The sequence below is a fragment of the Schistocerca nitens genome, chromosome 6 (genome assembly GCF_023898315.1).
Source record: "Schistocerca nitens isolate TAMUIC-IGC-003100 chromosome 6, iqSchNite1.1, whole genome shotgun sequence".
NCBI lineage: Eukaryota > Metazoa > Arthropoda > Insecta > Orthoptera > Acrididae > Schistocerca > Schistocerca nitens.
In genome coordinates this window covers 85,871,660-85,895,987 of record NC_064619.1, presented here as the reverse complement: position 1 = coordinate 85,895,987, position 24,328 = coordinate 85,871,660, and the positions used below count along the sequence as shown (strand labels likewise).

Sequence of the window (24,328 nt, the reverse complement as noted above, 5' to 3'; positions counted from 1 at the left end):
CCATTGTCATACTTTTATGAAAGATCTTTCTGAGCACTTGAGAAAATTTCGCTCATAGCTACAAAGTGGATCAGAGGCTTTTATCCAGTCACTTGTCAGTCAGTCAAGGGTGACAATAGAAGAAAACAAAAGGAAAACTAGAGTTTTAAATTTCACTTTTATGAAATTATTCATGGAAGATCATACAAGTGTACTGTCATTTGACTGTCACACTGACTCCTGTATGGATACATAGAAATAGACAACCACTAGAAAAAAGTGCAGTTTATTCCTGTATATAAGGAAGGTAAAAGAATGGACTCACATAACTACATACCAATATCCTTAACATTGGTTTGCTGCAGAATTCTTGAACACATTCTGAGTAGAAAAAAATCCCTCATGCAAAACTGTGCTTGCCGTTTCTCACATGAAACAATTTGAACTATGGATGAAGGGGAGCAGGTAGAGTCCATATTTCTAGATTTCCAGAAAGCATTTGTCATGGTGCCCCATTGTAGGCTGTTAATGAAGGTCCGAGCATGTGGATTAGGTTCCCAGATATGTGACTGACTTAAAGACTTTAAGTAATAGAATCCAGCACATTGTCCTGATGGCAAGTGTTCATCAGAGACAAAGGTATTGTCAGGCTGTTTGCTGATGATGCTGTGGTGTGCAAAACGGTGTCGTCATTGAGTGACTGTAGGAGAATACAAGATGACTTAGACAGAATTTCTAGTTGGTGTGATGAATGGCAGCTTGCTCTAAATGTAGAAAAATATAAGTTAATGCAGGTGAGTGGGAAAAACAATCCTGTAATGTTTGAATACAACATTATTAGTGTGGAGCATGACACAGTCATATCGATTAAATACCTAGGAGTAATGTTGCAAAGTGATATGAAATAGAATGAGCACATCAGATGGATAGTATGGAAGGCTATTGCTCAACGTTGAATAATTGGCAGAATTTTGGGAAAGTGTATCTCATCTGCAAAGGAGATGCATATAGAATGTTTGTGCAACCCATTCTTGAGTACTGTTTTATGGTTTTGGATCCTCAGATGTCGGATTAAATGAAGACATCAAATTCAGATGTGTGCTGCTTGAACTCAAATAACGATGACTGGAGGGAAGACGACACTCTCTTCGTGTAGCAGGATTGCATGAAGACTGAGGGTGTGCCTTTCTGTTTTTTGAAAATGCAGATTATACTCATGCATGTTAATTGTAATTAGTCAAAAATGAAAAAAATGAATGTAAAGAGGCAGATGGCAAAACGAGAGAAAGTAAAGAGATCCCAGCTTGCTTCGTTACACACTCAGCAATACGGTGCACCACCACATCACTCATGAATGGAACAGAATGGTGTTGTGAGTAGTCCACAGGCATGAAAGTATGTTATAATTGAACACATCCAGCATACTAATGAAAGGAATTTGCAAGCCTACAATTGTAACTTACTAATCAGTGCAATGGTGAGCACCAGATTTCCATCATACTGACTGAATGTTCTCACTAGGAATGTCTTTGATTGAGCAACTTGGAAGTAAATGTCCCCTATAAAATTTTGGGATCTACAGAATCTAAGAGCATGTATAAGTTCCATAAAATGCAAGCATATTCATTTTTGCATTCTGCACCATTCAATTCTTATTTAGTTACAGTATGTGTTATTTGACTCCTCTAATTGTCTCATATTTTACAGGCTATGATTAACAGCACTGTGTATGTGAACAACATGACCATTGCTGCAATATCTGGATTGTTCTACATTTTTGCTGGTTTTCTCGTAAACCTTGTCGGAAAGAAAGCTATAATGTGTAAGTCTACATGATCTCTCAAAATAAAATTAGTTTCAAAGGAGATTTTTGTTTGAACTCTACAAGTAGTGTATTTTATGCTTAATTCTTGAGTAAACAAACAATAAAAGCAAATAAAATTGTAAACCAAAGCATTGAAATATTCCTGTTCACAACTAGGATGTAAACCAGTTGTACGAGGGCTATCCAGAAAATAACAGATATTTTGGTCCAGGGCAGTGGTAGGTGGGGCTATAGGTGCTGCCTTGGTGCCATAACGTTCCTACACTCAGTACGAATCCAGCATTGGTAGTGTGTGGTCTGCATGTCTGTTACTTTGTTTTCTGTGATGTATTGAAATGGGTGCTGCAATACAAAACTCCACCACTTGTGAGGTGCATTCTGTAATTTGGTTTTTGTTTGCAAAAAAAGTGCAGCCCAATTGAATTTTATTGTGACCTTTGTGATGTGTATGGAAAAGGAATGAGTGAAAGCCGAGTGAGGCAGTGCTGCATTGATTTTAAAAATGGCCATACTGCAGTGATAAGCATAGACTTGTAACTGACAAACTGTTGATGAACATCAATGACAAAATTCGTGAAAATTGTCGTTTCATGATTACAGAACTTTTGCAACAGTTTCTCCAAATTTCACAGAGTTTGGTACATAAAATTGTGATGGAGAAGCTCGTTTACCACAAATTTTGGGCAAAGTGGGTTCCCAAAAGCATATCACAGGCAGCAGATTTCTACAGAGACAGTACTGAAGGTATAAGGGCCTCAATTTGAATGGCGATGATGTAGGAAAATAGCTTAAGAGTGTACCTTTAATGTGTGTATAGTAAAATTTGGTTTTCCCATATTGTTAATTTTTTATTACAAAATGTTTGTTACTTTCTGGGCAGTCATAAATTTAAGTTTATAAATTGCAGTTTTCTCATTAATACAGAGTTTGTTGCAAAAGGTGCCTGTCTTTTACTATCCTCTCAGATAGGGGTGAAACCTCTGTGAATAGCTTTATATATTGACCTTGGCATCCTAGTCTGGAGATTATTAAGGAAAAGATGCTTGTTTAAATCAAACAATGGGAAGTCCAGGATGGAATGTAACAATATTATGAAAATGAGGTTGCCCTTGTGTAACCCGATACCAAAGACCATTCCATACACACTGCATGACAAAAAATATGAATCTCTCAAAAGATGTGGTCGGATGTCACAGTAAGTTTGTATACTTACGCATCACTGGCAAGTGTGTAAATGAGTTGTAATTCTGTGCTACAGGTACAACAGCCACTAGAGTATATTAGTGTCGTTCGAGTTGAGTGTTATTTACAGGCCTTTTAGGCTATGTAGGGTTCATGAACTGCATTAGATGTTGAGTGATCATTGTGTGCCACATACTCTTGTGAGACAGCATTGCCAGCATGCCGCAGAGTTTGAATGGGGCTTCATTGTGACTCTTCAATTGGCCAGCTGGTTGAATCGTGCAATATCCAGGTTTCTGGAACATGTGGATGTGACTGTGACCCAGTGTTGGACTGCATGGGAATGAGGGGGTAGGCGTTTTCATTGCCGAGATTCCAGTTGACCACATTTGACCACCATAAAGGATGACCCTAATGTGCACCAAGGACATCATAACCCCTTCACATGCGCACCTGCCATCTGAGCACAAGTACTCTGTGTACTCCCCCACCACAGATCAGAGACTAGAAGCAGGTGGACGAGGGAAATACCATCCCGTGCGTAGGCCGCCATCAGTACCGCAACATGTATGGCTGCATTTGGAGTGGTATTTTGACTGGGGAAGCATTGACTGTTGATGAATGATGTCGCATTGGGTTCAGTGATGAATCATGGTTCTACTCTACCCTGAATGACCATGATCCACAGGTACGGAGGTGACTTCAGGAGAGGTCCCGTTCTTCCAATTTTTTCGAGAGGTAGAGTAATGTTACTCATTGTATCACATTGTGGGGAGCCATTGCGTATGATATCTGGTTGCAGAGGGTTGTAATTGAAGGAGATCTGACAGCATAGCAGTACATCACAGGTATCCTGTGTCCTCATGTGTTTCCTCTCATATGACAGTATTGTGGTACCATTTTTCAACAGGACAATGCTCATCGTCACATGGCACATGGCTCTATAAGGCATCTGTGTGATGTTGAAGTACTCTGATGGCAGATCTCTCCCTAATAGAAAATGTGTGGGACTATCTCGGATGTCAGGTCTGTACTGTTGCCAGTATCGATGTTTTCAGTGACAGGTTACAAGAGTTGTGGACCAGCTTGCATCAAAAGAGGATGCAGTAGCTTTGTGACACCATTCCCAACTGAATCATTGCCCACACCCATGCCAGAGGGGGTGCAATGTCATACTGATAAATGGGCATGTTCTGCCCTGCATCTAGTATGTCAGTGTTCAAGAGGTGGGCACTGCATGCTCCTATATAATCATCTTGAAATACAAATCCAGTGTCAAAATGTCGACTTAGGGCTGGGCTACAGGCTGAAGGATCTTATCCTGATATTACACAGCCCTCAAATTACCCTTAATATTGATAGCTTTGTCTGACATACTTTCATCAACTGGTCCAAAATATGACTGACTCTTCACTCTGCTAAACCTGTACAACAGCTTGTCTGAAATGGTGCGTAGTCACCTCCACACTCTTCTGTGGCAATTATCAGCCATCAGACAAATCCTGCACTCATTGGTGAAGATAACATAACACTGTTAATTCTAGTTACATTCTAGATGCATCCTGGCCACCCTCTTTGCACACCACAGTGCTAGGGGTTCGTACTGTTGTTAATAACAGATGCCCAGAACCCAAATCGATTTTGCGAAGTCAGTCGTATACTGTCTGGGTCATACAGATTCCAAATGACTGACTGCACAGTTCTATTGTACTCTCATCCAGGTACCTATGTGCTATAATTTTTAGACATGGTTGTCAGATTGTGTTGTTGACTATGGGTGATCATCAAGGAATATCTTCAGTGTTTTGTGTCTCACTGCACTGAGAACAGATTTAATTTTACCTCTGTTACATAGGTTCTGCTCTGATGAAAAGCATATTGGAAATGTATTTTCCGATTAAAGGAAAAAAAAAACTTGAGAAAGCTAGAATATAATATGCCAGTCATGAAAACACGCAAAACTTCATTTTGAACAGTTTAAAAAGTCTGAACTTTATTTCTCTCTATTTTTATATAGTATTATAATTGCAGTAAATCATTGATATTTGTATGCTGCAGTAACTGAAATTATAAGAAAAATGTATTGGAACAATTATACATATTGTAAAATGTGGAGTTCTGTACATTAAGGGATTCTATTGAATTAACATTAATGTATAACTCTTTATATATTGTCTTTCAGTGACAGGATATGCTGTTGCTGCTAGCTGTTCACTGGCCATTTACTGGTCATATACATCTGGAGCAGCTTTAGCATTCATATCCATTTATGTTTCCCTTGTTGGAGTTTGCCACATAACAAGTTTGGCCTTTGTTGTTGATATATTTCCAACAAGTCTCAGGTACAGTATAACATTTTAAGCTTGGAGAACCAGTTCTCTTCTCACAAAAATACTATTTTCATATCTGCACCTGTTTTTAGATGTTAAATAATAGTCAAATACAGATATTACTCATCTAATTCACAAATAAATGGAAGAAAGCTCCAAAATGTTCTGCTAATTTGTATTTAATTTCATTATCATTTTTCACTTACATCATGTTCATAATTATAAGGCTTGTCAATATAGGCTGCAAAATGTTACTCCATTAAGATCTGAGATGAGGGAGAGAGGAGGGTGGGGGGATTATGAGGATCCTTAGTTAAATCTGAATGTGGATTATGGATACTAACCAGAATAAATCCCAGTGCCCAATTGAAACATTCATATCTACTCAACAGGCTACTGTACAGTGCATTGTGGAGTGTACTGTGTGTGAAGGTTATGAATTATCTGGTCTACAAGAAAGGTTGCTGCCTGTTCAGAAACGATAGATTAGTCTGGCCTCTCTGCATACAGGATGGTCCATTGATCATGACCGGGCTAAATATCTCACGAAATAAGCATCAAACAAAAAAACTACAAAGAACGAAACTTGTCTAGCTTGAAGGGGTAAACTGGATGGCGCTATGGTTGGCCCACTAGATAGCGCTGCCATAGGCCAAACAGATATCAACTGTGTTTTTTTAAAATAGGATTCCCCATTTTTTATTACATATTCGTGTAGTACGTAAAGAAATATGAATGTTTTAGTTGGACCACTTTTTTTGCTTTGTGATAGATGGTGCTGTAACAGTCACAAACATATGGCTCACTATTTTAGGCAAACAGTTGGTAACAGGTAGGTTTTTTAAATTAAAATACAGAATGTAGGTACATTTGAACATTTTATTTCAGTTTTTCAATGTGATACATGTACCTTTGTGAACTTATCGTTTCTGAGAACGCATGCTGTTACAGTGTGATTACCTGTAAATACCACATTAATGCAATAAATGCTCAAAATGATGTCTGTCAACCTCAATGCATTTGGCAATACGTGTAATGACATTCCTCTCAACAGCGAGTAGTTCGCCTTCCGTAGTGTTCGCACATGCATTGACGATGCGCTGGCACATGTTGTCAGGTATTGTCAGTGGATCACGATAGCAAATATCCTTCAACTTTCCCCACAGGAAGAAACTCGGGGACGTCAGATCTGATGAACATGCGGGCCATGGTATGGTGTTTCGATGACCAATCCACCTGTCATGAAATATGTTATTCAATATCTCTTCAACCGCACACGAGCTATGTGCCATACATCCATCATGTTGGAAGTACATCGCCATTCTGTCATGCAGGGAAACATCTTGTAGTAACATAGGTAGAACATTACGTAGGAAATCAGCATACATTGCACTATTTAGTTTTCCATCGATAAAATGGGGGCCAATTATCCTTCCTCCCATTATGCCGCACCATACATTAACCCACCTAGGTCGCTGATGTTCCACTTGTTGCAGCCATCATGGATTTTCCATTGCCCAATAGTGCATATTATGCCTGTTTACGTTACCGCAGTTGGTGAATGATGCTTTGTTGCTAAATAGAAAGCATGCAAAAAACCTGTCATCGTCCCATAATTTCTCTTGTGCCCAGTGGCAGAACTGTACACGACATTCAAAGTCATCACCATGCAATTCCTGGTACACAGAAATATGGTACAGGTGCAATCATTATTGATTTAGCATTCTCAACACCGACATATTTGAGATTCCCGATTCTTGCACAGTTTGTCTGCTACTGATGTGCGGATTAGCCGCTACATCAGCTAAAACACCTACTTGGGCATCATCATTTGTTGCAGGTCGTGGTTGACATTCCACATGTGTCTGAACACTTCCTGTTTCCTTAAATAACGTAACTATCCAGCGAACGGTCCAGACACTTGGATGATGTCGTCCAGGATACCGAGCAGCATACATAGCACATGCCCATTAGGCATTTTGATCACATTATCCATACATCAACATGATATTGACCTTTTCCGCAATTGGTAAATGGTCCATTTTAACATGAGTAATGTATCACGAAGCAAATACCATCCGCACTGGCGGAATGTTACATGATCCACGTACTTATATGTTTGCGACTAGTACAGCACCATCTATCACAAAGCGAAAAAAGTGGTCCAACTAAAACATTCATATTTCTTTACGTGCTACACGAATATGTAATAAAAATGGGGGTTCCTATTTTAAAAAATTCAGTTGATATCCGTTTGACCTATGGCAGCGCCATCCGGTTTCCCCCTTCAAGCTAGACAAATTTCGTTCTTTGTAGTTTTTTCGTTTGATGCTTATTTCGTGAGATATTTGGCCCGGTCACTATCGATGGAGCACCCTGTATACCCCCACATTGTGGTTGCATCTACATTGTGGCTATCTGCATAATTGAGGTGCACAAACCATCCCACCACGGAAAGGTCCATGATTCATAGCAAGTTGTGTATGAATGACCTGGTAGATAATATTAAGAGGAACCTCAGACTTTTTGTAGATTATGCAGTTCTCTACAATCAAGAAATATAAAAAGAAGCTGCACAAATTTTCCATCAGATCCTGATAAGATTTCACAGTTATGCAAAGATTGGCAATTTACTTTAAATGTTTAGAAATGTATAACTGTGCACTTCACTGTACACATATAGATAGAGTACTATGACTACTGTATCAGTGTTACTTGGAATATGCTAATCTGTAGACATACTAGGGTGGAAAAATTTGTAGACATATGAAATGGAGTGATCCCAAGGGCTCAGTTATAGATGCTGTTAAGCGGAGAATTCAGTTCATTTGTACAAGACTGGAAAACAGCAGTCAGTCAACAAAGGAAATCACAAGCCTCTCATGTAACTGATCTGTAATACTGCTCACGTGTGTGCGACACACACCAACTAAGAGGATGTATTGAACATGTATAAAGAAGAGCAGCACAGATGGTGCCAGGTTTATTAGATGCATGGGATAGTGTCGGGCGAGTGCTGAAGAACTCAGTCTGGCTGGTGCTCGAAGACAGATGACGTCTGGTGCAGAAAAGCATACCTGCAAAGTTGCAAGAACCACAATAAATGGGGAATCCAGCAATATACTACTGTCCTCTATGCATTGCTCCCATAGGCATTAGACTATAGTCCGATTAAAATTACTTGATTGTTGATACTTCACGTGTTGGAGCTAGTTTCCTCCAATCAGAGAACTCCCACAACTATTGGTCAGCTCACTTCAAATTTTTCCCACGTGGAATGTTTCCCTCTATTATATTCATAACACTTTTATTTTGTATTTTATCACACATGGTTACCACACCAAAAACAATATACACAAACGATTCTAATGAAATACACATTTCATACAGAACACTAACTGAACACTTCTGGATTCTTCTGCACAAGACACTATTCAGTGTTGCATATACAGTTATCATAATCACAGAGATTGGCTGTCGTGTAGAAGATTCAAAGCTCATTGGAAGTAGTGAAATTCTGTTTGTATCTAAATGTAACCAAAAGAGTTTGATGATTGTTTTTATTCAAATAATTGGTTCAAATGCATTTTTTTATTTCTAATACTGTGTCACATCTTTTTTCATATCATTCTTTTTTCGTTTGGAGTGAACTTGTTTCGTGTATAATTTACAACCAAGTGCCAACAAGGACTGTTCATTGGTTGGTAACATGGCAGCTTGTGTTGCTAGTGTGAGGATAGTTTCAGGTAGCACATGATAGTGAGAAATTGCAGCTTGCTTTTGGCACTGAAACTTGGTGTTTGCTGTCTTGAGTTTGCCCATAAAGATTAGCTTTAATTACCATGAACAAAGTGATCGTGATTTGTTCTGCCACAGGTTGTTGACCACCGTGTTCTCGGATATATTGCTCATCATGAGGTTATGGTTTGTTTGTGAGGACATGATTTTAAATTCAGGGCCATAAAATGAACCACTGCTGCAGCTTAAGTTATTGGTCACTTAAAATCAACAGTCGACAGAGTGTCTCGCATTTCCAACATACCTCGTGGCAGCCACTTACAACACTGCTCTGTGTTACACATTAAAAGCACTTGTGAAGTGACCCACCATGTTTTTGTGTCACCTGTAACCAAATGGTAGCCAGCTACTGATGTGGCAACACTGTTGCAGCAAGTGACTGACAGCAGCTATTGAGTAATTTTAGTTGGACTTATAATGCCAGTGTGCACAGAAGCATTTAAGCAGTCACTCTTCTCACACCCCATATGTGAATGAAATGCAAAGAAACACAAATGGGTGGTACTACAAAAGTGCCTTCTGCTGTGCATTTCACAATGGTTTGAAGAGTGAGGGGGGTAAAAAACCTTAATAAAAATAATCCAGAATTAATCCCTGTAACAGATGAACGTATTGGGACTAGTTGTAATAAACTGTCAAAATGCTTTACAGAAGCAGCTTCTGAATGGCTTCTTCTGCCTATTAATGTATATCCAAATTTATTCCAAGGCCCTGAAGGCTCTTCATCATCATGAGTTTTCATGAAGCAGTGTGTTAGAATGAACAAAGAAATTAATGCTGGCCAGTGTACTGTGTAATCTTATAGGAAGGGACCAAGATATTTATTTTTGAACTCCAAATGATAATTTTGTTTCCACTTTCCAACATCAGTGTTCCAGTGCCTGTATACACAATTGCTTTTCAAATACATTTCTTGTCTCCCACCGTGTACTTGTTAATTTATGTTGATTGTTGTCATTTCATTTCTCCTTTCTCTTCCATAGCATCATTTTCACCTCTCTTGCATTTTATTCTCATATTATCTACTTCTTCTTTCTGTATAAGTGTTCTCTTTTTTGTCCCTGTGTTTGGTTTTATTAATTTTTGTGTGAAGTTTTATTACACTAATACACAATTACCCATTACTGCAAAGCTATTTATGTATACCAGTCTTGTATTACAAAGGTAAAGGGTAAAGCAATAAAAACAACCTATAGTGTAGAAACAACTGTAGGATTATTTATAGCAATATAGGGAGGACCTATTGTTACTCACCACATAGACAAGGCTTTACAGTCAGGCATGGCGAAAATGGCAGCTAAAATATTAAGCTTTCGCCCAAAACAGAAAACACATTCACACAAGCACAACTCACACACACAGCCACTGTCTCAGGTGCTGGAGCCGAACTTTTACTGCATCTGACGTGAGCAGAAGTTTGCTGGAGTGGGTTATGGGGTTAAGGAAGCACCATGGGACAGGGAGGGGGAGGGATAACAGGGCAGGGTTGGGAGGAGACAAGGTGGGGTGCTAGGTGCAGCAGTGTTGAGAGGCTGTGCCGAAGGAGACAGGGGGTGGGAGGCAGAAATAGAGAGGGGGAAAAGCCTAGTAGGAATGTTTGTGGGACAGAAGTTGTGTGTAGTGCTGCAATGGGAGCAGGGAAGAGAATAGGTGGGTAGAGGACAGGTACTAGCTGAGTTTGAGGGCAAGGGCCAAACTATGTCCAAGAAATAGCTGCACCACCCAGTTGCTGAACATGCTACCCCATCACAATATGCTTTACTTCAAGCTTGTGTCATCTGGATTCTTCCCACCACCACCAGGTTTTATAATTGTGCAGATGGAAACTCACTCTACAACATATCCTTCATTCCCATAACTCCGCTGGCCTCAAATTTTGCTAGTCCATGTTCTCTACCCACCTACTCCTTCCCTGCTCCCACTCAAGCACTACACATGCCTTCTGTTCCAGTAATGCTCCTATTACTGTTCTCCCCTTCTCCGCTCCTCTTTCTTTGGCCCCTCCTGCCCCAACACAATGTGCTTTACTTCAAGCTTGTGTCATCTAGATTCTTCCCACCAACACCAGCTTTTATAATTGTGCAGATGGAAACTCTCCCAACAACATATCCTTCGTTCCCATAACTCCCCTGGCCTCATACGTTGCTAGTCCATGTTCTCCACCCACCTTCTCCTTCCCTGCTCCCGCTCCAGCGCTACACGTGCCTTGTATCCCAGTAATGCTCCTATTACTGGTCTGCCCTTCTTCTCTCCTCTTCCTTTGCCCCCCCCCCCTCCCTGACAACACTGCACCTAGCAGCTCTATCTCATCACACTTCTACAGGCAGCAAAACATCCTCTGCCACACCCACCCTGTCATCCCTCCATCTCCTGCCCCTCCTTCAGGCACTCAGCATTTGTTTGCTGGTTACTGGCTCAATGACTACAGACTTTCTGAGCTGTAGCTATTAAGTGCCACTAGTCCCTCATCACCGTAAGCTCTAGGCACACTTCAGCTACCACAGTGCCGCACGGCGATGGAACGTCATGTGTCGTGGGGAACCGGGACCTCAGCTCGACCACCAGGATTGCGAGGGGGTAAAAACATCTGTAAATCCCCTCAGTCTCAAGGCATGCTGCACGACAATAAGATGCGTGGCTGTTGAGGTGGAACAGTTACTAGTGGGCTACCTCTGGGGAACCTGCCAGAACACAGTTCTATAAGGCATACCTACACATGAAGAGCTCAGTCTAGGTGGACTTTTATTTCCCTAACGCCTTGTGGGACCCTCAAAATTGTCTTCTTCTCCTTCCAGCAGAAAGGTGGGCCGCTGGTAGGTACCAAAACCCAGTCAAATGAGAGGGCTTATGTTGCCAGTCCTCTTGTTTCAGAAGCTAATTTCGAAAGTTTTGGGTCTAGTAATGGAATGCGCGCTGGACATCAGAAACTGATTTTAATAGTGAAAAGGAAAGACGGCAGCTTCAAAAAGTTTTGCCTTTCTGTAAAAGGCTTAGACGGCATTACTATCACTTTGAAATCAGTTACTTGATTGCCTAATGGAATACTGTTGGTTGAAAGTTCTAGTTCCCAACAATTTAGGAACCTCCAGAAAGCTCAGTGCCTTGGGGAATATGCCACTGAAACAGCTGCACACCACCTTGAATTATGGCACAGGTGTTGTGACATGCAGGAATCTGGTGGACATTCCCAATTTAGTGGTACATGTTGCCATGAACCCTAGCAAAACATCTCACTTTCCTTTTACTAGACTAATGAAAGATGTGCTTGTGAAAAATGTGACTTAAATTAGCAGTAGAGTAAAGAGCATCTACAGTGCCTGGGTCTGTTGGAATTTATTTGCAGATATGAGAAAGAAAAATGCAGGCACAGTGCAGAAAGTGATGACTACAGAGAAGAAAGGGGCATGATGACAATGGTCGAGCCCTAAGAAAAAGAAAGAAAGTTGTTACATAGACTCTATGCCAGGCTGCCTGGAGTTAGGTATGAACTTCTGGTTTTGGTGAAGCATTGAAACATCATGTATGAACATGTTGTCTGAAAAGCTTTGTTAATTATCGGTTGTTGTTAGTTGATAACTTATCTGAATATAGGAGAATTATGAAACCAGTGTTCTGCGATTTTGTAGTGAGTTATTTAAAGTGTACTTAAGTGTACATGGGCAGGGTAAGTGGGACAAAGGTTGTTGGAGTCTGCTTACTACAGTGTACAGGAGGTCGAAGGGTTGGGACTTGTAAATGGGCATCCAGGGCTGCCGTTAAATGATAGAACAGGAAATTAGCTAAAATAAAGAGAATATACTTCAGTGTATGGTATACAAAGAGCGCACCTAGGATTGGAAGTTACCAGGTTTAGGCCAGTCTAGGAGGTTGACTAACTAATTGAAATGAGCAATGGAAGGATAAGCGGTTCATGTTAATTGATGTCAGGGCTGATTATAGAATGCAGAGCCGGAGGCTTTGCCTACCAAGACAGATGTCTGTGCTGCTCAAGGTCTGGATCACAAGAGAGAGAGAAGCAACTGTGTTCTGCATTGCAGAATCCCCCAGCGTCCACACACGTGACCTGTGTTCATGCACACTACTGGCTATGAATGATGGCATGAATTTGCTATCAGTTTCAGCAAAGGACTCAAGGCATCTCTTGTCGGCAGTTCAGCTGGACAGAATTGCCTCGGCTTTGAAAGACGGGCAACTTGTGTCATGTAGGCACAGAAGAAGTTGCTCTAGGAGAAAGCTTGTAAAGATTTGACTCGGGGCTTTCAAATAAGTTTTTAAACCAATTCCCTAAAATGTTCTTTGACTGGCTGCCAACCTGTACATTTCTTCCCCCTTCCAGAGGAGTGGTGGCTCACACAGTTTACAAAAGAATGTCAGTCACTCCCCAGAAAGATGGTTTGCTCCAGTAGGAACCTTAATGGTATTGGGGGGGGGGGATCTGTTACAATATTTTATTTAGTGTAAGTGGGAGGGGACTTACCTGCAGTCAAGTTTATCAAATTTCATGAGTTTAGAAAATGGTAAAATATTATGTCTTCAAATTTTGTGCAGAAATACAACAGCTCCTGTAATAATTGAAATCATCATCTTCCAGATAATCAGTTCTTAAAATGAACAAAGTTAAAATCATGCCAGAAAGCTTCACAAAAGAGGAATCAACTATTATGGTTTCTGTTAGATTGAGGAGAAAAAACCTATTATTAATTTACTGTTGCAGAACTGAACTCAGTGTCATAGAAAATAGATGTTGCCCGAACTGAATCAGCACTGATCTTTCAATTGTCTACAGGTGCTCTCAGAAATGGTAGCTGTTTGTGTTGTCTGGTATATATTAATCTTGTTGCTACATATTGGAATGGATACCAAAACATAAAATGCATCAACAACATGACAGAATACTTAATTCTATGATAATCAAAGTATTTGGGTGAAAAACATAAGAATTCAGCTTACTGCAGAACATTAACACCTGGATTGGATTAGAATTGGATTAAGTACATTTGGAAAATAGTAATAACCTAAGTAAAATATTGCTACATCATCTGACCATGTTTGTGGGGAGCAGTTGTACAAAGCAAAATATTAACACATTCAAGTAAAATGCAGTTAGCAAGTTGAAGAGATGATGTAGCATAAATCACATGAAAACCTTTAACCACATTAACCCATGTTAAAATACAGAGTACAAAGCCTTTTCTGATACTGACAAAATATTGGAATTATGGTTGAAATCAGGGGATAGAAAAGACTACACATCAAAACTCATGAATTCCTAATATTAACATTCTACCTACTCAATTTAATATACCTTATATCACCTTGTACAGTAATAGCCCTTCAAAATATGACACACTATGGTGTATTTAGGACGACACAGTAAGAAAGAGAGAGAGAAATATTAAACCTAGTTCAAAATTACTCAGTAGTTTCAAAGAGAACTGGGAAGCTGTAATTGATATTTCTCGTTTTAGTGCTCAACATAGAACATAATATTGTCTAGTTGCAAAATGAGGATCTGATATGGCCTTAAATATTTGTAGAGTAAATGCACCTAGTGTAAGGGCTTCCTAGTCATCGTTTCAACTTATACTCATTAATTATAGAAGACACATCTTCTTTTAAGTGATTATGTAATTCCCAGAACTATAAAATAAAATCATCAGTATCCACCTCATTACCTCACAATTATAAAAGCAACATAAAGCAAAAGTACTTGATGGAACAGATCTATGCCAAATCGTTAATATACATTACCTTACGTCAAGATATTGCTCATTATCTCATCGTAATTGTGGTACCACCCCCAATCCCTTCTGCAGGAAGCACATGAAAAATTACTAATTCCCATTACCTAAGAAGCTAAAATATGAAAACAAACCCCACAGGTTTAATGTTTTTCTCAATAGCGTCACTCAGCCACATTGTCTTACAAACCTGTTACAGTACAAAAATTATTAACAAACTGTTCTCTATAACTAAAATTACAGCTAGAAAAGCCGAAGGACAAGACCAGAACAGCATTTGTTTGATTGTAAATTGAAAATGAGAATCAGTTACAGTCTTATTTTTTCCTCTAAAGTGGTAAAGTTCAAGAAAAACTATCTTGTCTACTGATCTTAGAGCTTAGCGTTTTCAGATTATCAGGGGACTGTCACATGTTATAAAATAAGCTTGTAAAACAAAGTTAGAGGCACAGAGAAACACAGGCAAAACTCCAGGAAAGATAATTAAAATGTGTATTCACAGTGACAAAACACCTAAAAATATCCTTGTCCTATTCATAAAACTTCGCATAAAAGAAAGGAAAGAATACTATGAGTTTATAATCAGTTCATTAAATATGAAAAGATTCATAGCTACAATGTGTTTCTGTGTGACAAGTGCATGCACTGTTTGTAAACAAACTTGCGACTGATGGGAGAAGAGCACATAGGTTGCACAGAGGGGAAGGAGAGAAATGCGTGTGTGATGTAGCCAAACTTTAATGGTGCTTTTCTCTAGTAGGGTGACAGCCGCTGTGGCCGAGCAGTTCTTGGAGCTTCAGTCCGGAACTGCACTGCTGCTACAGTTGCAGGTTCAAATCCTGCCTTGGGCATGGATGTGTGTGATGTCCTTAGGTTAGTTAGGTTCAAGTAGTTCTAAGTCTAGGGGACTGATGACCTCAGATGTTAAGTCCCATAGTGCTCCATAGTGCTTAGAGCCATTTGAACCATCTAGTAGGGTGATGGAGGGGGGGGGGGGTATTTGTGGCATAATGCACGTTTTGCGCGGGGGGAGAGAGTGAGATAGGTGCAAGGGTGGGGGAAGGGTGAGAGGAGTGAGGGTGAGGTGACACTTTCAGCACTCGGTGCAGTGCACGTATGCTTACTAAAGTGATCTTAAAGAAAACATTTTTTTAAGCACAGCTGTTGGTGTGTTCTGGCAGTATAACACTAAGTACGTGCAAAAACAGATTAAGACAATGCTGTCTGACAGCAGTTTAAACACCAAGTACAGAGCGACACCAAATTTGCACATGAAAGGATCTTAACTTGAGTATGACAAAAAAAGGGTTAACAGCAGTTAGTTCAGACCATTGGTACAGTACTTGTTTTAAATTTAAAACTGAAATAGGGTGAAAGAGTGCATCTCTGTGTTGAATTTCAGCAAACACAAAATTCAGAAAAGGCTGACCAGTCATTTTAGGGATTTGTTGTCTGCATAAAAACTACAACAGAGTCACCTCAAGGTGACAAAAATTCTGGTATGTAAAGGTCGGATCGTGTGATAAAATACTGCAGGACTTAATAGACTGTATAAACACATAGGTTAGAAAAAAGTAAATGTTAATTTCACTGAAGACAGGTCAGGAAAGTTTTGTAAAGAGAGTTGAAGGGAAACAGTGAGTTCGGCAGACATAAGAACTAAAAAAGCTCTATTATTTTTTACCACTGTGAGTGGCACCTTGAAAGACCTGAAAGTGGACTTAGCTCATCTGAAACGCTGTGGAACATTAGTTGCAAAAGTCAGATGAAGATTCAAAGCGTAACAATCTATTGAATAATAAAAGCCAAACAGAATAGACACTACAAAGAAGTCCTCCACATTCTAGGTTTGACAACGAAACAAAACATTCAAAGGCATACGCTTGTAAAATGTAGCATTGTTAAAAAACTTTAGTAAGGTAAACTTAATGCATTCTTTCGATAGACAACACAAAAACTTTGTCAGTAAAAGAGATCTTCAAGTGAAATACAGTACAACCCCAAAATTCTACAACAAAGCTGAATAATGCAAATAGCTTAATTCATCACATGACGAAGACCTATACAGTAGTTGGGAGAGGGTACTTTGAATACCTCAAAATCTTCAAACTACCTGAACTTTCCGTATAATACAAATAGGCATGCACCTGGGTCATCCTTATCACACAAAATATTAACTGTTACTTACAACCACTTATATTTATACTCCAGATAATGCTCTCAGTACATTGTCACTCAAAACCCTTGCAATAAATGACTTATAAATCATATAAAAATATGAAAACTAGACTGAATTACTGCAGAGAAGGCGAAGTAAAGGGAGAAAAATGGCTGCGTGTGGAGCATGGCTGTTTGCACCATGCAGTCTCTGCTTAAGTGTTCATTGGTAACATAGCCTGCAATTTAAATGAGTCCAAAAACACTGTCTCAACTGGAAACTTGCTACATGGTAAAATGAATCATGGTTAACTGTTCTGAGCGACCTCTGGGGCAGCAGCAAAAAAATAGACCATTTAACATCACTGAATCATCTTGTCTCATACAATTGGCAACTTAATTAGCATTCATTGTATACTCCTCAGCTTCCAAAACAAAACATTATCTGTACAACAGAAGTAACACCACTTAAAACAACTGACACATGAACTTTTGCCTGCACATAATTACCTTCAGCCACATGAATGACAGGACCTCTTGCCTGCTCACAAATAGCCTCAGTAAAACAGTGTCTTACACCACATTATATCAACAAAACTTCGCTGCCCTCTGGGGGATAACAACTGGAAGTCGTCATATCCTCAATTAACAACTTACAGGGTACAACAGATCAATTCTCTTTCATCATTCATTATAACTCTTTATTACCATACATAACTTAATACATCTCAGATTCTTGCATTGAGTTAACCAGTTAAGCAACTAACACTTACAAAAAACAGAAGTCATGGACTGAAAAAGAATAAAAGGTCAGAAAAGAGAATGTAAAGAGATGAGAAAGAGAAGGTAGAAAAAGTTCATTCCTTTCGTTCCACAATCTGACATGCCACACAGCATCCTGTTGGTTTCGGCAACACAAGTGCTAATCATGTAATTACAACTATGTATGCGCCTGCCTAGTACCTATAGTAAACTGATAGACAATACCAGGATCATCAGACCCAATGGTTTGTCACTTTTCTTACAAGGCCTAGGAGCTGATTTCACATCTGTGCCTGGTCTTGCAATAAAAAAAAAATTCCCACCAAGATAAAAACGATTTTGGAAACCTTGCAGACATAATTTGGAGGCATAAGGGGTTACAGAGCCCTTGAAAGCACTCACATCTGTGTAGCAAGGAGTAGAAATGTACTTTCATTTGAGGGCACAGAAGTGATGGTTATAGGAAAAATGAAAGAATTTTCTTTGGATCATGAAAGGCTGGAAGACTCTTTGGTTGCCAAACACATTGTGCAAGCTGCAAATCCCTGGGGATTAATTGAAAACTCTCAAAGATTCACCTTAAGAAACTTGTCATCACAACTTTGAGGACAAAAGAGGTTAAAACAAATATAAGAAATTCATAGTAATTAGACTCACAAAAATTTAAAGTTCAAATCATCCCAGGTCAAGACACATCCGGTAATAACTGTGTAAGATGCAAAATTTAGCTGTGTACTATAATTTACTGATTTCTACATTCTTCTCTGAACAAATCACTGCAAGTGCCTCAGTACATATCAACATGATATGCACAGAAGCAGTGGCAATGGAAGGGGGGCAGGGCAGTGGCTGAGTACTCACATAGCAGCGACATGGGAGGCGGGGCGGCTGGCTGCATGGAGGCGAAAGTATGCACCCCGGGCATTGCGGCTATGACCCTCACGGAGACGGCAGCGGGGTGCTGGCCGGTGGCAAATGTGGAGTGGCACAGTGGTAGGTGAACTGTGTAGCTAGTTGGCAGCAACAGCAATGCCCGTGATGTGGACATCTCGGCCAGTGTTACCTACCTCTTTTGCTTTGGTTCTTAAACAGCTGTTGCAGAAAGCTGATGCTGCTACACAAATGGAAGTTGTTTGTGTCAGTGTTAGTACCTGAGTTTGTCAACACACTTGTGCTGCTGCAGTTATTTTGACATCTGTACCTCCCACCAGAACTTCAGAAATGACCACAGTTGCCAACGTTGCAGAGCTCCCTGCCCCTCCAAAGATTCAGTCTTGTATGCTGTCCATTTCTGCCACTACCACAGCCTCAGTTGTGGCTCCAAAGCCTACCCAGGGCAAAAGATCAAAGGCAAATCATCCACAACTGATGGTGTCAGGAAGTAAACAGTCTGACGGGGTCGATGTCATCTTCTCTGATGACTGTCTCCATTCTTTAGACGTGACAGACTTTGATGTCAGACAGATGCAATCTTCGCTCCCCAAGACTGAGCCTCCACCCATTCCAGGCTCCCCTCCCTAGCAGAAAGTCAGGATGAAAGTGCTACCCCTATGACAGATGACTCCTATCCTACATTAAAAGACTCAAGATACATGTGGAGGAACTGAAACTCCAAGCACTGGCACAGCCCCTGTGCTTGTGTTTGCAGGAAATGCATTTTAAAGCAATGAGGCTATACACTCTATTGCAAGGATGACCTGATTGGAAAGGGCAAAGGGTGGGTCGCATTGTTTGTCAGTAATGTGCACTGCTCCTCTGCTCTACCCCTAGCTATTGAACTCCAAGCGGTTGCATTTCGTGTATGTCGGAGGATCACAGTTTGTTCACTATATTTACCTCCAAATGATGCGAATGACTCTGTGGCTCTAATGGGTCTTCTACTGGGAGACTTCAGTTCCCAACATATATTTTAAGGTTCAAGCTCTGCTTGCCCTTGGGATCGAGATTTGGAGTGCTTTGTGATGACTCTTAAGCTGTGCATCCTCGATCCAAGCTCTCCCACTCATTTTTGTGCTGCTACTGAGCTATCCTCAGCCATTGTTCTCTCTCTTTGCTCTCTGGGCCTCGCAGTCTCTGTTAAGTGGGAAGTCACTGACAACCTTCATTCCAGTGACCACTTCCCTCTCTGTAATCACTTACTGGATGGAGATCTGCCTGAAAGGACACAACCATTATGGATGATCAAAAGAGCCAACTGGATGGTGTTTGACCAACCAACTGTGTTTGAGTGCCACAACAGCATCCAGGAGGGGATGGACCATATCAATGAGTAATCCACCATGCCGCTGATGTCCCCATCCCAAAGTCCTCTCGTCATACTACTACGAGGTCACCTGTTCCTTGGTGGACTGATGAGTGCCGTTCTGTCATTCAGTCAGGCATGCAGCAGTTTAAGAGCTGCCCAATGGTGGAAAACATCACAGCCATCGATTAGGAAGGGCAAAGCTTTGACACATCGTTAAGGAGAGCAATAAAAGGTCATGGTAAGTGTTCCTGGACTCTCTCAGCCGTTCCACTTGTCCTCCTAGAATAGAGGAAGCCATCAGGAGGATTTCCAGTAAAGGAAGTTGGTTACCTGTAGAAGTGTTATTTAATCAGGTGTGTCTCCAAACAACACATGGAAACATTGGGCAAGCAATGGGAGAGCATTTTGCACTGACTACTGCCACTGCCAGCCAGGATCCTGGCTCCATTGTTACCATGCCACTGTGGAAAGGAATGAGTTGGACTTCAGGTCTAACAGTTGGTATCTACAACTGCCCATTCTCCATATGGCAGCTGGATTTTGCACTGTCTGTGGCTCGTGATACTGCACCCAGTCATGACCAACTCTGATACAATATGCTGTGGAACTTGAAACCAGTGTCAAAGGAAGTTCTCCTAAGATATTTCAATTTTGATATGAGAGGAAGGCAGTTTTCCAAGCTCATGGAGGAGGCGATTTTGATAACTCTTACCAAACCGGAAAAAGACTGAATGTGTCCCAGTAGTTACTGGAGTATCACCTTAATGAACTGTGTAGGAAAGACCTGGGAGGGAATTGTTAACCGTCATCTGGTCTGGATGTTAGAGACCAGGGAGCCCCTAAGTTGCTCCCAGTGTGGATTCAGGAGATTTTGATCCACTGTCGACAACCTGACCCTGCTAGAGGTGGCTTTCAGCAGGCTTTCATATGTAAACAGCATTGTGTAGGTATATTTTTTAATGTCCGTAAGGCATACACTACTGCTTGGTGACACTATATTCCAGGGCAGCTCCACCAATCAGGCTCCCGTGGCCATTTCCACCATTTTCATTGGGTCCTTCTTATCAAAGCACATTCTTCAGTACCAAGTTGGTAATGCACTGTCAAAGAGTTTCCGAGCAGGAGAATGGTGTTCCTCAGGGCAGTGTTTTAAGTATTACTCTCTTTGCCATAGCCATAAACAGTCAGGAATCCTTTACAGTGCTCCTTATTGTTGGATGCATTGCATTTTTCTGTAGCTCCTCCATTACTGCAACAGCAACTCATCAGTTGCAACTCACAGTAAAGAGGCTGGAGGAGTGGGCTGAAAAGACTGGTTTCAGATTTTCTGTAGAGAATTGTGTGTGTGTTCGTTTTAATCGCTCTTGTCATATTTTTAATTTACTTGCATTGCGTATATGGAACACCATTCTCCCTTTTGAAGACTCTGTGTCATTTTTGGGCCTCATTTCTTACTCCAAACTGTCATGGTTATCACACCTGAAGGACCTGAAGGCAAGGTCCCAGAAGGCACTGAACATTTTGAAGTGTCTTAACCACAGGTCTTGGGGAGCAGACAGGATGCACCTGCTCCCATTTTACCAGGCTTTTGTGCGAACACAGCTGGACTATGGGTTCACAGTGTACAGGTCAATGAGGCCTTCATACCTGAAGATCATTGATACTATGTACCATGAAGGGATCTGGCTGGCCATGAGAGCTTACAGGACCAGCCCCATACCCAGTCTCTGTGCTGAGGCTGAGAAACTGCCATCTACCGTCTGGTGGCAGTTACTCATGGTGGATCAGGTCCATCAGTTATTCACCACCGGTATTCCTAATTCCACAGCATACCATACCATTGCTCGTCTCAGTGTGGAATGCCTCTTTACCTATTGTCTGCAGGCAATGAGGCCATTTGGGATCCGTGTGAAGTGTGTGTTGGAGCCCTTTGATGTGGAGCACTTATGGGCTCAAATCGAAGGTTTTAACCGACTGCTGCCCTAGTTACTGCCGAGGCCCAGAATAATTTTAGATTTAATGCAGCACAGGAAAGATTGCATTCCAACTTCTGTTTTTAATACCCTATTTTCTAACATTTTAAATGAGCTCCCCGTCTATGTAGTTGTATTCACAGACGGGTCTAAATGGGGGACTCCATTGGTTGCTCTGTTGTTTTCACAGATCGTATCCTCAAAATTCGATTTTCACTGTAGTTCGCTATATATGATACTGAACTATCGGCAGTGTTGAGGGCGCTGGAGCAGATGAAATGTGTTGTGCCTGCTAAATTCTTCATCTACTTCGACTCCCTGAATGCTCTTCAGTCTCTGCAATGCTTGTACCCACATGATAAAGTGGTCCAGGATATCCAGAATGCAATCCTTTAGCTACAAAGGCTAAGGAAGGAGGTGTCCTTCTGCTGGATGCCAGGGCACATGGGTATTACAGGGAGTGAAAGGGCTGATGTAGCAGCCAAGGAGATGTGTCAGGTTCCTCAGTTGGTTCAGTGTGCCATCCCTCCTGCATGCCGCTGTCTCCCTGTTGAGGCACAGAGTTGTGTCAGTGGGAAGAATAGGGGCTGGAAGTGAGGATGAGGATCATGTTTGGTTTGTGAGGTGCTCAACTGCGCAGTCATCAGCACCCATACAAAGTCTAACTTTTTACACAGTCCAATGTTTAACTCAGTCCAATCTAGCAATTGTCATGAATGATGACGATGATGAAATGATGAGGACAACACAAACACCCAGTCCCCGGGTAGAGAAAATCCCCAACCCAACCAGGAATCGAACCCAGGACCCCGTGATCCAGAGGCAGCGATGCTAGCCACTAGACCACAAGCTGCGGTCGTGGCTGGAAGTGACAGATAAGAAGCTCTGTGTGGTGCTTGAGATGTGCAGATCTCTGTGTGCCTCATTTTACTGGATTGTGTTTTATTTTGCATCCTGTGGGCAGCAGCAGATTTTCCAACAGATGTGCCCACTATTTTAAGTGATGTTCATATGAATGTGGTGAGAGTTTTAAGGTTATGCAATTTGTTCAAGTTGTTTCCAAAAATTTTAGGGCGACATTCTTGATGTATTAACACATTGATTGGCTCACCAAATTTCTTCTGTAAATGATCAGCCAGTCACATTTCCCTATGCCTTTTAAAAACCTGGGAATTTTTTTATCTGGGGGAAAACAGAGAAAAAATTGGGAATTTTTTAGAATTCCAGGAATTTTTCATTGCTTTAGTCTTGAGTTAAATTTTTGTAATTTTGACTTATAACAACTGCTAGGCTAAAAAAGAATTCTACTGTATCCCGCTACTGCTGAATAATACTGCAGCAATAAAATGTAAACGGCAGAATAAAACCAAAATAAAATTTAAGTTGCAAAGGAAATGCATCATTTACAACAACACACAGTGCACACACAAGCACTTGCCTAAAGCAAAATGTGTCAAAGGCTTTAGGATGAAGACAGTAGAATTTTTCATAACAGCAAACTAGTTCCGTTGAATGTGACGTCATAAGCGTGTACATTAAGTTCGTTGCACATGCACAGTTCGGTTGCATATGAGCAGTACCTTCCGTTTCTGGCTACTTGAAGTGTGGCTGCAACAGTAGCAAGAAGCAGTCATGCTAGCCAGAAAAATTTTTGTGGTGCATCTAAGCTGACAGATTCGCGCATGCGCAGAACAGTCTGAGTTGTAATGGGGAGGGGATGGTGACCTGTGTTTAGGTTTAGCGATTTTACTGCTCTCCCTTCATTTACAGTTCACACATCAAATGGAAACAAAATGGACTTCTGTAGCCTGGAGTGATAAAGTAAATTAAAATACATTCACATAATTATGGAAGGCTAAAATATTAGTTTAAGTTTTCTGATTTTATTTTATTTCCAAGTTTTTGGCAGTCAAGCATTAATTACCTTGCGCAACAACAAAGTTATTTTTGTCGGTTTGCTAAATAAATGTGGCTTTTATTAATCTTTTCCGCAGATGAAGTCAGCTTATAAGAAATGAAATGTTCCATTCCACACTATTGGCTAGTTTCAACTGTTCACTGAATTTCAAGGGCACGTTTTCATCTTCTGGCATGTATGGCATTGTGCCATAATAAATAACAAAACATGAGACAATACAGTGTTGGTACTCCAAGAAAATTTGCACCCCAAAAAGCGCACTGAAAAGCCTAATATCAGGTTGGAGCCTGTTTCATTGTAAATCTGGATGTACAGATGTGTCCTTTAAGTCGCATTAAACATTTTAGTATGGTTTGGAAAATTCCTATGATCTTGGAGTATCCTCTGATGTCCTATTACTTTTATGGTGTCATCTAAG

At 40.7% G+C, this 24,328-nt stretch overlaps 1 protein-coding gene across 2 annotated transcripts in view; it reads left to right on the top strand.

Moving 5' to 3' along the window:
* The window catches only part of LOC126263006 (synaptic vesicle glycoprotein 2C-like), a 429,984-nt gene that overhangs the window by 401,250 nt on the left and 4,406 nt on the right, over nt 1–24,328 (top strand). For both annotated transcript variants that reach the window (XM_049959967.1, XM_049959968.1), the window contains exons 9-10: nt 1,687–1,801; nt 5,169–5,328. In XM_049959967.1, the coding sequence (XP_049815924.1) occupies nt 1,687–1,801; nt 5,169–5,328 (275 nt within the window). The remainder of the gene's footprint in view (nt 1–1,686; nt 1,802–5,168; nt 5,329–24,328) is intronic.